The sequence below is a fragment of the Lampris incognitus genome, chromosome 12, assembly GCF_029633865.1.
Source record: "Lampris incognitus isolate fLamInc1 chromosome 12, fLamInc1.hap2, whole genome shotgun sequence".
In the NCBI taxonomy this organism is placed as follows: Eukaryota; Metazoa; Chordata; class Actinopteri; order Lampriformes; family Lampridae; genus Lampris; species Lampris incognitus.
In genome coordinates this window covers 32,159,682-32,173,072 of record NC_079222.1, presented here as the reverse complement: position 1 = coordinate 32,173,072, position 13,391 = coordinate 32,159,682, and the positions used below count along the sequence as shown (strand labels likewise).

The 13,391-nt window shown below is 44.2% G+C and overlaps 1 protein-coding gene across 2 annotated transcripts; it reads right to left on the bottom strand.

Moving 5' to 3' along the window:
• Positions 1-400: 400 nt before the first annotated feature.
• Positions 401-11,483, bottom strand: si:ch211-241b2.5 (programmed cell death 1 ligand 1). 2 transcript variants are annotated; one of them, XM_056290516.1, is made up of 7 exons: positions 11,464-11,483; positions 9,382-9,441; positions 8,022-8,275; positions 7,460-7,553; positions 6,835-7,098; positions 2,752-2,856; positions 401-1,780 (listed from the first exon to the last, which is right to left on the bottom strand). In XM_056290516.1, exons 2-7 carry the CDS (start codon positions 9,434-9,436, stop codon positions 1,764-1,766), a joined length of 789 nt encoding a protein of 262 aa, XP_056146491.1. In that variant the 5' UTR covers positions 9,437-9,441; positions 11,464-11,483; the 3' UTR covers positions 401-1,763. The 2 variants fall into 2 exon arrangements, with proteins under 2 accessions (XP_056146491.1, XP_056146490.1); XM_056290515.1 differs by lacking the exon at positions 11,464-11,483 and adding an exon at positions 10,168-10,604.
• Between the last annotated feature and the right edge of the window lie 1,908 nt (positions 11,484-13,391).

Genomic DNA, 13,391 nt, shown 5'->3' with positions numbered 1-13,391 from the left:
ACATATGTGTGTGTGTGTGTGTGTGTGTATATATATATATATATATATATATATATATATATATATATATATATATAGTGGCCTTTGCTGCTTTTCTTGCTCTCTAGAGAGTCAATAAATGTTTTCCTTGCAGTCCTAACAATGACATCTTGCCTATCATGGCTCGATATGTAGAGCAACATGTGAAACAGTGATCTTTAGAAAGTGACAGTTCCGTCCCCGGTCATCAGTATGAGAGGGACACAGTGAAACGACTATGTGCTCTTTCAGTTTTGCATGCAAATATCTGGCTCTCATAACATCTTGCTGTCTTTGCTGTCACGACAAATCCCCCAACAGAGCGGCTGGTGTGCACACCGTGTAAAACATTTTGAACTGAAAGATGAGAACGACAGCTGTGTTTTCTGTGGACACTGTAACATTTATTCTTATTTCATGAGCGTGGAAATTCAGCGGTCAAAAAACCGGCGGCATTTTTAAACCTCGAGTCTCAATCCACTTTTGTGAGCGTCAAAAAAACACACACATGTAGTAGAAGCTGGGTGATGTTTAAACGACCGAACCTCCGTTCTCTAAGTCAAGTCAAGTCAAGCCAATTTTATTTGTGTAGCCCAACATCACAAATTTACAATTTTGACTCGAGGGGCTTTACAGCAACACAACATCCTGTCCTTTGACCCTCACGTCGGATAAGGAACAACTCCCTAAAATGAAACCCTTTGAACAGGGTGAAACAATAGGGGGAGACCTCAGGGAGGGCAACAGAAGAGGGAGCTCTCTCCCAAGATAGACAATGTGCAATGGATGTTGTGTTTACACAGCTTACACAATACAACATTGAAAGAGGATAACAGAATTATGACGAGCAGGATGCCAAGCAGTGTCCAGACGCCACCGGAACAAGTGGGACTTAAAAGATTGCGATTAATGCTCCAGTGGCTCCTGTGTCCTAACACTCCCCCCCACCCCCCACCCTTTTCTCCCCCAGTTACACCTGGCCAATTACCCCACTCTTCCGGGCCGTCCCGGTGCCTTCTCCACCCACTCTGCTCATCCGGGGAGGGCTGCAGACTTCACCTGACAGTGAGGAGTTTCACCAGGGGGAACATAGCTCCCCCCCCCTCCCCAGTTCCCCCTCCTTCCGAACAGGCTCCCCGACCAACCAGAGGAGGCGCCAGCGCAGCGACCAGGACACATACCCAAATCCGGCTTCCAACCCGCAGACACGGCCAGTTGTGTCAGTACGGGCGCCCGACCAAGCCGGAGGTAACACAGGGATTCGAACCAGCGATCCCTGTGTTGGTAGGCAATGGAATAGACCGCCACGCCACCCGGACGCCCCTAACACTCTCCTTGGGTTTGTGACGGTGTTCCAAACATCATCACCTGCTCCTTCCTCAGCAACCGTTCATACAGCATGTCTTCATCCTTGCTCGATAATCCAGGTCCAAAAAATAAAAATAAAAAAATGTGATGTTCACACAACAGTTCAACTGTTCTGCTCAGTACATGTTGGAGGCTATCCTCTATCCATGTCTCGCCAAGAGAATTTTGCCATATTTTCCTAAAAAGGCTGCCTCTCATGTGCGTAACCGCAATTCACGCAAGAGGAAAGGTCGTGGCTACTAAATGTTCAGAGATTCAGCCGTGGGCCCCCTGAACCCGGGAGACAACAGGATTTGGGGTTGTGCGTGTTTTCCATCTTGTTTGGGGTACCTCCTCCGAAAGTTCATCTCCACCCTCTAGGACTTTGGCTTAGAAATTCACAGGAGGTCATTTGCTATGGAAAGAGAAACAGTAGTTGATGTTCCTGCCTAAGCATACAGGAATTGAAATACATGAATACAGTAAAGAGGGATTTTCCAAGGCAAGGACACGCACGTATTTATAAGAATGTATTAGTCAGCACAAAAGCAGACGCCTCTCAATTTCCTTGTATTGTTGACACATACAACACCCACAGCACACACACACACACACACACACACGTCTGAGGCAGTAGTATGAGTTAGCAAGTGCAATAAAACATCCAAGTAATTCCACTCAGTAGATGTACTTCATAACATTCCTATGCCATTCATGCAAAGAAAATACCCGCATGTTAATGGACAGGCTCAACTTCCCCTCTCATGGAAATTAAAACCTTGTAGGGCGTTTCTGACCTCACAAGTCCTCGCAAAGATGGAGCCCAAAAATGCAAACTCATGCTGTCACATGGCTAGATAAGAACGTGATGACGATCATGGGTCCCTGGCCATGCGCTACAATCAGAAGTTGACCGACCATAACAAGCAAATCTGCTACAAAGAAGACGGCTAGTTCTTACTTCCTTTTCTAAATCTCAAACTGACTGGGTTGTGGTGTAAAGTACAGGTACAGACTTGTAAGCGTACCACGGTATGTGTTGACATCTCAAGAGCCTTACTAAAAAAAAAAATGTTTACTGTAGGTACACTTTGCAGCCCGTCCATAAGAAGCACAACAAGCCTTAGTCTTTGGTTTTGACAAATGGTCATGGGATATATGTAACTGGAAAAAAAAACAGCACTCTCTTGATTACTCAGTGCTGTACACATTTGGAGTTTCCATCTTTCAACATGTTAAGACGGGATGTGTCATGGCATTCTTTAGTACTGCAGCCTCCATGGCATTGTGTTGTTGTACAGTTTAACACCTCTTATCTAGACTTAACTGTTGTTACACTCTATGCATTGTGTGAAGCCTCTGAAATGTCACGGGTGATGGATTTACCTTTTCGCCGATAACAGGCTATGATTAAAATGATGGACAGCAGAGCCCCCAGTATGCTCAGTGATATGAGTGCATGAATTCCCTCATTACGTAATGGTAGTTCATCTGTGAAGAATGCAAAGACACCAAAATGTTACCAGTCAAGAATTTACAGTGTTAACACATTAGGTTCAGCTGACGTGGCAGTGCCTCAAACACAATCACTTCCTTTTGTTGCTCAATGCCTAAAAACACAGCTGTATATCATGCATTTTCTTTTTTCTTCTTCTTTCAGCTTGTTCCCTGTTTCAAAGAGGTGACAGTGGATTTTATAGTTTCTATCATTACCCTGTGAGGGCACAGCACCAATGGCGGCTGTTGCTAACACGGGCCTCGACCGATCCAGTATGGAGCCTCGACTGATCCAGTATGGTATTGTTAATCCGCATAATGATTTGGCAAAGTTTTAGGTCGAATCCCCTCCCTGACACAACCACTAACCCTATGGACGGGGTCACAGGTAAAGCGTTGGATGCCATCCCAGTATTCATGGACTTGCACCCATGCCTGTCACCATAGCTGGTCATCACACATACATACATATATACAGTGGTGCTTGAAAGTTTGTGAACCCTTTAGAATTTTCTATATTTCTGCATAAATATGACCTAAAACATCATCAGATTTTCACACAAGTCCTAAAAGTAGATAAAGAGAATCCAATTAAACAAATGAGACAAAAACATTATACTTGGGTGTTTATTTTATTGAGTAAAATGATCCAATATTACATATCTGAGTGGCAAAAGTATGTGAACCTCTTGGATTAGCAGTTAATTTGAAGGTGAAATTAGAGTCAGGTGTTTTCAATCAATGGGATGACAATCAGGTGTGAGTGGGCGCCCTGTTTTATTTAAAGAACAGGGCTCTATCAAAGTCTGATCTTCACAACACATGTTTGTGGAAGTGCATCATGGCAAGAACAAAGGAGATTTCTGAGGACCTCAGAAAAAACGTTGTTGATGCTCATCAGGCTGGAAAAGGTTACAAAACCATTTCTAAAGACTTTGGACTCCACCAGTCAGACAGATTGCGTAGAAATGGAGGAAATTCAAGACCATTGTTACCCTCCCCAGGAGTGGTCAACTATCAAAGATCACTCCAAGAGCAAGGTGTGTAATAGTCGGCCAGGTCACAAAGGAACCCAGGGTAACTTCTAAACAACTAAAGGCCTCTCACTTTGGCTAATGTTAATGCTCATGAGTCCTCCATCAGGAGAACACTGAACAACAATGGTGTGCATGGCAGGGCTGCAAGGAGAAAGCCACTGCTCTCCAAAAAGAACATTGCTGCCCATCTGCAGTTTGCTAAAGATCACTTGGACAAGCCAGAAGGCTATTGGAAAAATGTTTTGTGGATGGATGAGACCAAAATAGGACGTTTTGATTTAAATGAGAAGCGTTATGTTTGGAGAAAGGAAAACACTGCATTCCAGCATAAGAACCTTATCCATCCATCCATTATCTTGACCGCTTATCCTGCTCTCAGGGTTGCGGGGATGCTGGAGCCTACTCCAACAGTCATTGGGCAGCAGGCGGGGAGACACCCTGGACAGGCCGCCAGGCCATCACAGGGCCAACACACACACAAACACACACACACACACACACACACACACACACACACACACACACACACATTCATTCCTAGGGACAATTTAGTATGGCCAATTCACCTGACTTACATGTCTTTGGACTGTGGAAGGAAACCCATGCAGACACAGGGAGAACATGCAAACTCCACACAGGACGACCCGGGATGACCCACCAAGGTTGGACTACCCCGGGGCTCGAAACCAGGACCTTCTTGCTGTGAGGCGACCGCACTAACCACTTTGCCACCGTGCCACCTTATCCCATCTGTGAAATGTGGTGGTAGTATCATGGTTTGGGCCTGTTTTGCTGCATCTGGGCCAGGATGGCTTGCCATCATTGACGGAACAATGAATTCTATACGGGCGAATTCTTAAAGAAAATATCACGAAATCTGTCCGTGAACTGAATCTCAAGAGAACGTGGGTCATGCAGCAAGACGACGGCCCTAAGCACACAAGTCGTTCTACCAAAGGATGGTTAAAGAAGAATAAAGTTAATGTTTTGGAATGGAATGTGAAAATCTGATGATGTTTTAGGTCATACTATATAAATATGACCTAAAACATAATCAGATTTTCACACAAAAATCTGATGATTTCTATATGCAGGAATATAGAAAATTCTAAAGGGTTCCCAAACTTTCAAGCACCACATACAGTGGTGCTTGAAAGCACATGTACAGTGAATGTACAAGGAAAGCATATGCACAATGCTAAGAAAAGAGCTCATCTCATGATTAATCAAGCAGTGAGTTAGACATAGCTTTCCTGTCTCTCTCTGTAGTCAGCAGAAACATATCATCGTGAGTAAAGAATGAAAAACCACCTCAGCTGTCAAGTAGTCTGTCGCATTTAACATCATGAACATCCTGTGAGGCTGATTCAGACTCTTCCATGCCGTGGGTGATATGTCAGTACCTCATTTCTTTGATTCATCGCGTCAATATCACAAGATCCTTTCCATCGTATAGCGTGGTTTTTGCCATGCTTATTAATCAAAAACAATACTGATGGACAGCCTCACAGAACATCTTAAGAAAGAGCCACCATGGGGCATGATGTTTGCTGATGACATCGTGCTGGCAAACGAGGACAAGGAAAGGTTGGCGAGCGGTCTTGAAGATTGGAGAGAAGCGCTAGAGATTAGCGGACTAAAGATCAGCAGAGCAAAGACTGAGTACCTGTTTATAAATAAGCAAGTAGAAAGTCCAGGATTGACCGTAGGAGGAAGAGCTGTCCCAGAAGTTAACGAATTCAAGTACTTAGGATCGACAATACAGACAGAAGGCGGTTGTAAGAAGGAAGTCAAGAAAAGGACTCAATCTGGGTGGAATTCATGGAGAAAGGTAGCTGGAGTACTTTGGAACAAAAGAATGCCATTGAGGGTGAAGGGCAAGATATACAAATCAATGGTCAGGCCTGCCATGCTCTATGGTACGGACACAGTGACAACAACAGACAGGCTAGAATCTACATTACATGTAGCAGAGTTGAACATGCTGTGTTGGTCCTTGGGAGTCACTAGAAAAGAGTGGAAGAGAAATTAAGAAGTGAGAGCTCCGTTCCAAGATCAGCGGAATGGATGGGAAGCTGAGAGAGACAAGACTGAGATGGGTTGGACATGTACAGACAGGAGGCATAGACTATAGAGGAAAGAAGGTATTGGACCTGGAAATACCTGGCAAAAGAAAAAGAGGAAGACCATGGAAAAGATGGAGAGACCAGACAGAGGAGGACACGAGGAGGGTTGGACTGTGGGAGAGGGATGCGTCAGACAGAAAGCTATGGAGGGCAAAAATCCACTATGGCGACCCCTGAGAAACTGAACAAGCCAAAAGAAGAAGAATATTAATCAAAAACAAGCAAGAAAACAAAACATGCACTGATGGGTTATTTTTTTCTAAGTATCTCATTTGTGTTTCTTGGCACCTAGGACGTGTTGTTTGTGTTTATTGTACAGCAGCCCTCTACCACAATACATTTCAGAGTTTAAACAAAGCTTGCACGAAGGTAGAATTTATACACACATCTACGCACAAACACACAAAAAACTTCACACGCGGCACCAACACTTATCTACAACCTACGCTGGAAGCAGTTATGAGACGAGCTGCTGCGAAAAGCACTGCCTGAATAAAACCACAGTGTTGATGTTCCACTGACAGGTGGGAGTAAGCTGACGCAATTCAGTGGAAAGACTGAACTGCGTCATCTGGACACAACATTTATTGAGAGAAACGTTTCATCACTCAACTGAGTGACCTCTTCATCTCAACTGACTGCAGGTACCCCCACCCTTATAAAAAAAATACAGTTGTATAACGACCCGAAACCAGCGACCAATTTCGTGACGATTAACTAGAGTTTCAATGACCATGGGTACATGTAATAAAGTGGGATGTTTGAGCATGGCCCTCTGAGTAAAACCTCAAAGGTAAGTTTCATCATACCTGGAATATCAAACCTTGCTGATGGCCCATTGAAGAAGGTGCACGTGTAGTTGTTTTTGACTGAAGACCTCACTTGTATCTGACTTGTGACCTGGAAGAGTTGGTCAGGTGTTGTTACATAAGTGGTGTTAGAGCTGAGGAGCTGCATGTCTCCATCCCTCCAGATAACTGGGTGAAAGGGGTAGCCCTCAGACTGGCACTTCAGCTGCACCTCGTCTCCCTCTGCAGGCCGCTTGATAGTTTTGGTCGGTGTTTTATAGGAAGCTGGGAAAGAATAAAGAATGAGATGAAAATAGGTACTAACATACGCTTTAACGACCTGGTAGTTTTTACGGTGGACACGAAGAATCCTGGAAGTGACTGAAGCTGTTGCGGTAATAGACATTAACATGCACTAATAACATGAGTTCGTTAACATGAGGGGGAATTTCTGCACCAGGATTAACTCAGCATTGATTGCACTGAATCATACTGGCCTAGCTTTCATTTTCACATTGACCAATCTGCTAACATGTACACAAATGAGAAGTGCTCTGAAAAAAATCTAAGAGTAATTCAAGGTCAATGTCCAGGACTTTTGTCTGAAAAACAACTATTGCGTCAGTTACACTAACTCAATACTGACCTTTAACAGACAATGTTAGCGTTTTATAATCTGCTGCCTCCATCTCCACCAGGCATTGGTATAACCCAGAGTCATCGATCCTGAGCTTGGACATCTGGGATTTTGGAAAAAAACAAAAGAGTGAGTTCTTTTACATCCACGGCTAAATACGCCAAGATACACGTTGCATTCTCACAATATGGTGGGTTTGTGTTATTCGCTACTGCACAGCATTCTGTGCACATAGAATAGCAATATATGCTATCAATGGGTCATAATCAATCATGATATCATAATCAATGAGGTTTCTCTTTCACTGAATTCCAGACACTACAACTGATTAGTTAAGTTTCGTGCATCAGTTTATAAACACTAAACAGATGGGTGTGAGCCCATGTTGAGTAAGAGGGAAGAGCAACTCAAATGGCATTGCATAGAGAAGCAATAAACACAACTTCTGGGGGCTTACCAAGCTCCCTCTGTGTTTATAGAATCAAATGTGGACAAAACATTTGAACACTGGTTCACCTCCCCCCCCCCACCATCTATTCAGTTGAACACAACAGTCACCGCCATTGCTGACCTGTAACTTGACCCAGCCTTTGGCCAGCTCCTCCGTGAGTAGTCTGACTCGACCCTGGAACCGGGATCCCAGATTTTGCACCCCACCGTCAAAGTGGTACACATCCAGATAGGAGGTGGAATTGAGCCAGTGCCAGGTCACCTTCAGGTCATGATTGTGATGTAAAGATACTGGCTGAAAGCGGCAGGCCAGCTCCACCTCTCCTTGGTACTCTGCCTCATAGAAGCGGTAGTCTGCCTCCACAGTGAACAAGGCTAGGGAGAGTTTCAGCCAGATATATAAATGAATTAACAAGCTCCATGTTAAGGAAAAAAATGACCCTTTTTCTCAGTTGTGACATTTTTTTGCCAATAAGGTATCCAATAAAGACGTGTGCACTTGTCATACGAATATGTTTATGTTTCAGCTGTCAAATTGTGCCATGTTTGCAAAATAAGTATAAAAATGTTTCAGATTAATGAAATCTTTTCTCTGTCAACTTCTTCATACATGTATACAATGTGCCCATACATACATACAGGCATATATATATATATATATATATATATATATGTGTGTGTGTGTGTGTGTGTGTGTGTGTGTGTGTGTGTGTGTGTGTGTGTGTGTGTGTGTGTGTGTACACATGCATATATACCATATACATATGTCTGTATATACATATATGTACGTACACGCACATATACACACACACATATATATATATATATGTGTGTATGTGTGTGTATGTATATATGCATATATATGTACACACACACGCACACACACACACACACACATATATATATATATATATATATATATATATATGTGTATGTGTGTGTGTATGTATATATGCATATATATGTACACACACACACACATACACACACACACACATATATATATATATATATATATATAGATATATATATATATACTTAGCACAAAAAGTAAGGAAATTTGTGTTTGGTAGATTATTTCTTTGTTGTAACAATGCTTCTTGGCAATGAATCTTGAAAACCTGATTGTCAGCACCTGGGGTACCAGAAGCTCAAAACAAGAGTCAACAGCAACAGCAAAATAAGCTGTTTGGCATTAGCAGAGAAGATTTGGCAAATTTTTCATGGGCGCAACCCACATACTCAGCTCTGCTGCTCATCCCACAAATGCATGTTCTTTACAAATGTGGCCCCATTTAAAAGGGGAATAAACAGGCTTTCCAACGGAATAAGATTTATTGCCAAGAAGCATTGTTACAACAAAGAAATAATCTACCAAACACAAATGTCCTTACTTTTTGTGCTAAGTATATATATCTGAACATGTAGCTACTCATAGCTGTATGCATCTTTGCATACACTATGATGTATAGTGTATGTACCTGAGAGGGATTGCCATGATGTGACGACGACAACTAAGAGTAAGACCAGGTCCATTTAACCTATGGAAAAAATAAAAAGTATATTTTACACTGCGAATCCCTTTAGTAGAGGAATCAGATTTCAGGCAGTTTGCTAAATTAGAAATTATTAAAAAAAAAAAAAAAAAACAAAAAAAAAAAAACACTACCACTACAATTAAGAGGAACAATATCTGCCCTGGTATTTGTCTTCCACAAAAATTCATATTGTCTGCAGTAAAACCACTCAGTCGGTTATATATTGATTTCGAAAGTGTAAATATTGTGTGTTGCTTTGTTTTGATTTTTGGTAAACTCGGCGTGTCATGACGTTGGGGTGAGTGTCTAGCATCACTCAACACACATTTCCTTATTGTCTTAATTATGTTGATAACAACTGCAAGGCATTGCTTCTGAAAAGGTGCCAGAGTCCAAAAGAACATACACACACACACACACACACACACACACACACACACACACACACACACACACACACACACACACAATCAATACAGGAAACAAATCTGCAGTCTCGTGCACCCAAATCGATTCATTTGAAATTGTGCACTAAAATAAATCGTTAATTAACCATCCTCATATTCATATTTAGCAGATACACACATGTGTAGTGTATCCGCTTGTGTCTGAATCTGACCGGCCCACCACTGGGTGCTCAGCAGTCAGCCACTCATGTAGTTGCCAAAGAGGCACAACGAGACACCATGAGATCACATTTATAAGATGAACTGTTAATTAGCCACTTACCCAAAGCACTCTTAGTACTCACTCGCAGTCTTGACAGCTATTGTTTTTCAGAGCAAAGTCTAGTTAAGGACTGTACTCGGACGTGTCCCAGGAAAACAAAACCAAAAAAAAAAACAAATAAACTGCAGGAAATTTAAACATCGTCATGACAACAAACAAAACCGCCACGCGACGTGAGGAGGGGAGCTGAGCTCGCCCTCTCGTCTCGAAAAGAAAACAAGACTTTGGCGCTGACGGAACAAGCCTGACGGCACGCGTCTCTTGCCTCGCGACCATATGATGCTGTCACCCGTCGACTCTCTTTCCTTCTTCCGCGATGGTTCACCCCCCCACATCCTCTTCATCGCTTCTGGGGCGCGCCGGTTCACACGGACGCACGCGCTCACGCGCGCGCGAGGAGCGGGAAGACAAGGTGACCCCCCTCCCTCCTCCCCTCCCCTCCCTCCCTCCCACACTCCCTCCCTCCCACCCAGCCGCCTCTGTGGACGAAATCCCGGTGTTCCTTTTTGCAAGCCGAGCTAACCGCGACCGTTGACAACCTGAGGCGCTGCACAGCTCCGGTTTATCCTGCACGCCCGCGGCCGTACCCTCCTCCCCCTTTGTCCACCGGCCCGTCCCTCTCTCTCTCTCTCTCTCTCTCTCTCTCTCTCTCTCTCTCTCTCTCTCTCTCTCTCTCTCTCTCTCTCTCTCTCTCTCTCTCTCTCTGTCTCTCTCTCTCTCTCTGTCTCTCTCTGTGTCTCTCTCTCTGTGTCTCTCTCTCTCTCTGTCTCTCTCTGTGTCTCTCTCTCTGTGTCTCTCTCTGTCTCTCTCTCTCTGTGTCTCTCTCTCTCTCTCTCTGTCTCTCTCTGTCTCTCTCTCTCTCTGTCTCTCTCTGTGTCTCTCTCTCTGTGTCTCTCTCTCTCTGTCTCTCTCTCTCTCTGTCTCTCTGTGTGTCTCTCTCTCTGTGTCTCTCTCTCTCTGTCTCTCTCTCTCTTTCTGTGTCTCTGTCTCCCTCTCTCTGTCTCCCTCTCTCTGTCTGTCTCTCTCTCTCTCTCTTTCTCTCTCTCTCTCTCTCTCTCTCTCTCTCTCTCTCTCTCTCTCTCTCTCTCTCTGTCTCTCTCTCTGTCTCTCTCTCTCTCTGTGTCTCTCTGTCTCTCTGTCCGTCTCTCTCTCTTTCTGTCTCTCTCTATGTCTCTCTCTCTCTGTCTGTCTCTCTCTCTCTCTTTCTGTCTCTCTTTCTGTCTCTCTCTCTGTCTCTCTCTCTGTCTCTCGCTCTCGTGTCCCGTCGGGCCGCCGCGCACGCCGTGAGAAACGCACCTTGCGGTAAAGGTGACGTGGCAGGTCGTCCGGTAGAGCTGTAGAGGTGTTTTAAACGAGAGTCTCGTGCTGTGAGGTAGAGAGAGAGAGAGAGAGAGAGAGAGAGAGAGAGAGAGAGAGAGAGAGAGAGACAGAGAGGGGGGGGGGAGGAAGTACAGCCTGTCAGCGATTCACTTACGGTAAGGGGCTGGGATATTCTCAGCCAGGGACACAGCAGAATAAACCCACAGGGGTCATACATTAGGAAATCCATCGACTGAGAACCGTTTTTATGACTCAGCTCTCGGACTCAAACACACGCGCGTGCGCGCGCACACACACACACATACAATACATATATTTGTATATGCAAAGAGAAAGAGATGGAGGGATTGCAAAGACACACACACATACATACATACATACATATACAGTGCATCCGGAAAGTATTTACACCCCTTCCCTTCCCCCACATTTTGCTATGTTACAGCCTTATTCCAAAATGGATTAAATTCCTTTTTTTTCTCATCAGTATACACACAATACCCCATAATGACAAAGTGAAAAAGGTTTTGTGGAAATTGTCGCAAATTTATTAAAAATAAAAAACTGAGATATTGCATGTACATAAGTATTCACACCCTTTACTCAGTACTTGGTTGAGGCACCCTTGGCAGCAATTACAGCCTCAAGTCTTCTTGGGTACGAAGCTACAAGCTTGGCACACCTATATTTGGAGTATTTCTCCCATTCTTCTCTGCAGATCCCCTCGAGCTCTGTAAGGTTAGATGGGGAGCGTCGCTGCACAGCTATTTTCAGGTCTTTCCAGAGATGTTCAATGGGGTTCAAGTCTGGGCTCTGGATGGGCCACTCAAGGACATTCACAGACTTGTCCCGAAGCCACTCCTTCATTGTCTTGGCTGTGTGCTTAGGGTCATTGTCGTGTTGAAAGGTAAACCTTCGCCCCAGTCTGAGATCCTGAGCGCTCTGGAGCAGGTTTTCATCAAGGATCTCTCTGTACTTTGCTCCATTCATCTATCCCTCGATCCTGACTAGTCTCCCAGTTCCTGCCTCTGAAAAACATCCCCACAGCATGATGCTGCCACCACCATGCTTCACTGTAGGGATGGTATTAGCAAGGTGATGAGAGGTGCCTGGTTTCCTCCAGACGTGACGTTTGGCATTCAGGCCAAAGAGTTCAATCTTGGTTTCATCAGACCAGAGAATCTTGTTTCTCATGGTCTGAGAGTCCTTTAGGTGCTTTCTGGCAAACTCCAAGCGGGCTGTCATGTGCCTTTTACTGAGCAGAGGCTTCCGTTTGGCCACTCTACCATAAAGGCCTGATTGGTGGAGTGCTGCAGAGGTGGTTGTCCTTCTGGAAGGTTCTTCCATCTCCACAGAGGAACGCTGGAGCTCTGTCAGAGCGACCATCGGGTTCTTGGTCACCTCCCTGACCAAGGCCCTTCTCCCCTGATTACTCATTTTGGCTTGGCGGCCAGCTCTAGGAAGAGTCCTGGAGGATCCAAACTTCTTCCATTTACGAATGATGGAGACCACTGTGCTCTTCAGGACCTTCAAAGCTGTAGAGATTTTTTTGTACCCTTCCCCAGATCTGTGCCTCGATACAATCCTGTCTCGGAGGTCCACAGACAATTCCTTTGACTTCATGGCTTGGTTTCTGCTCTGACATGCCCTATCAACAGTGGGACCTTATATAGACAGGTGTGTGCCTTTCCAAATCACGTCCAGTCAATTGAATTTACTACAGGTGGACTCCAATCAAGATGTAGAAACATCTCAGGGATGATCAGTGGAAACAGGATGAACCTGAGCTCAATTTTGAGTGTCATAGCAAAGGGTGTGAATACTTATGTACATGCAATATTTCAGTTTTTTTATTTTTAATAAATTTGCAAAAATATCTACAAAACCTTTTTCACTTTGTCATT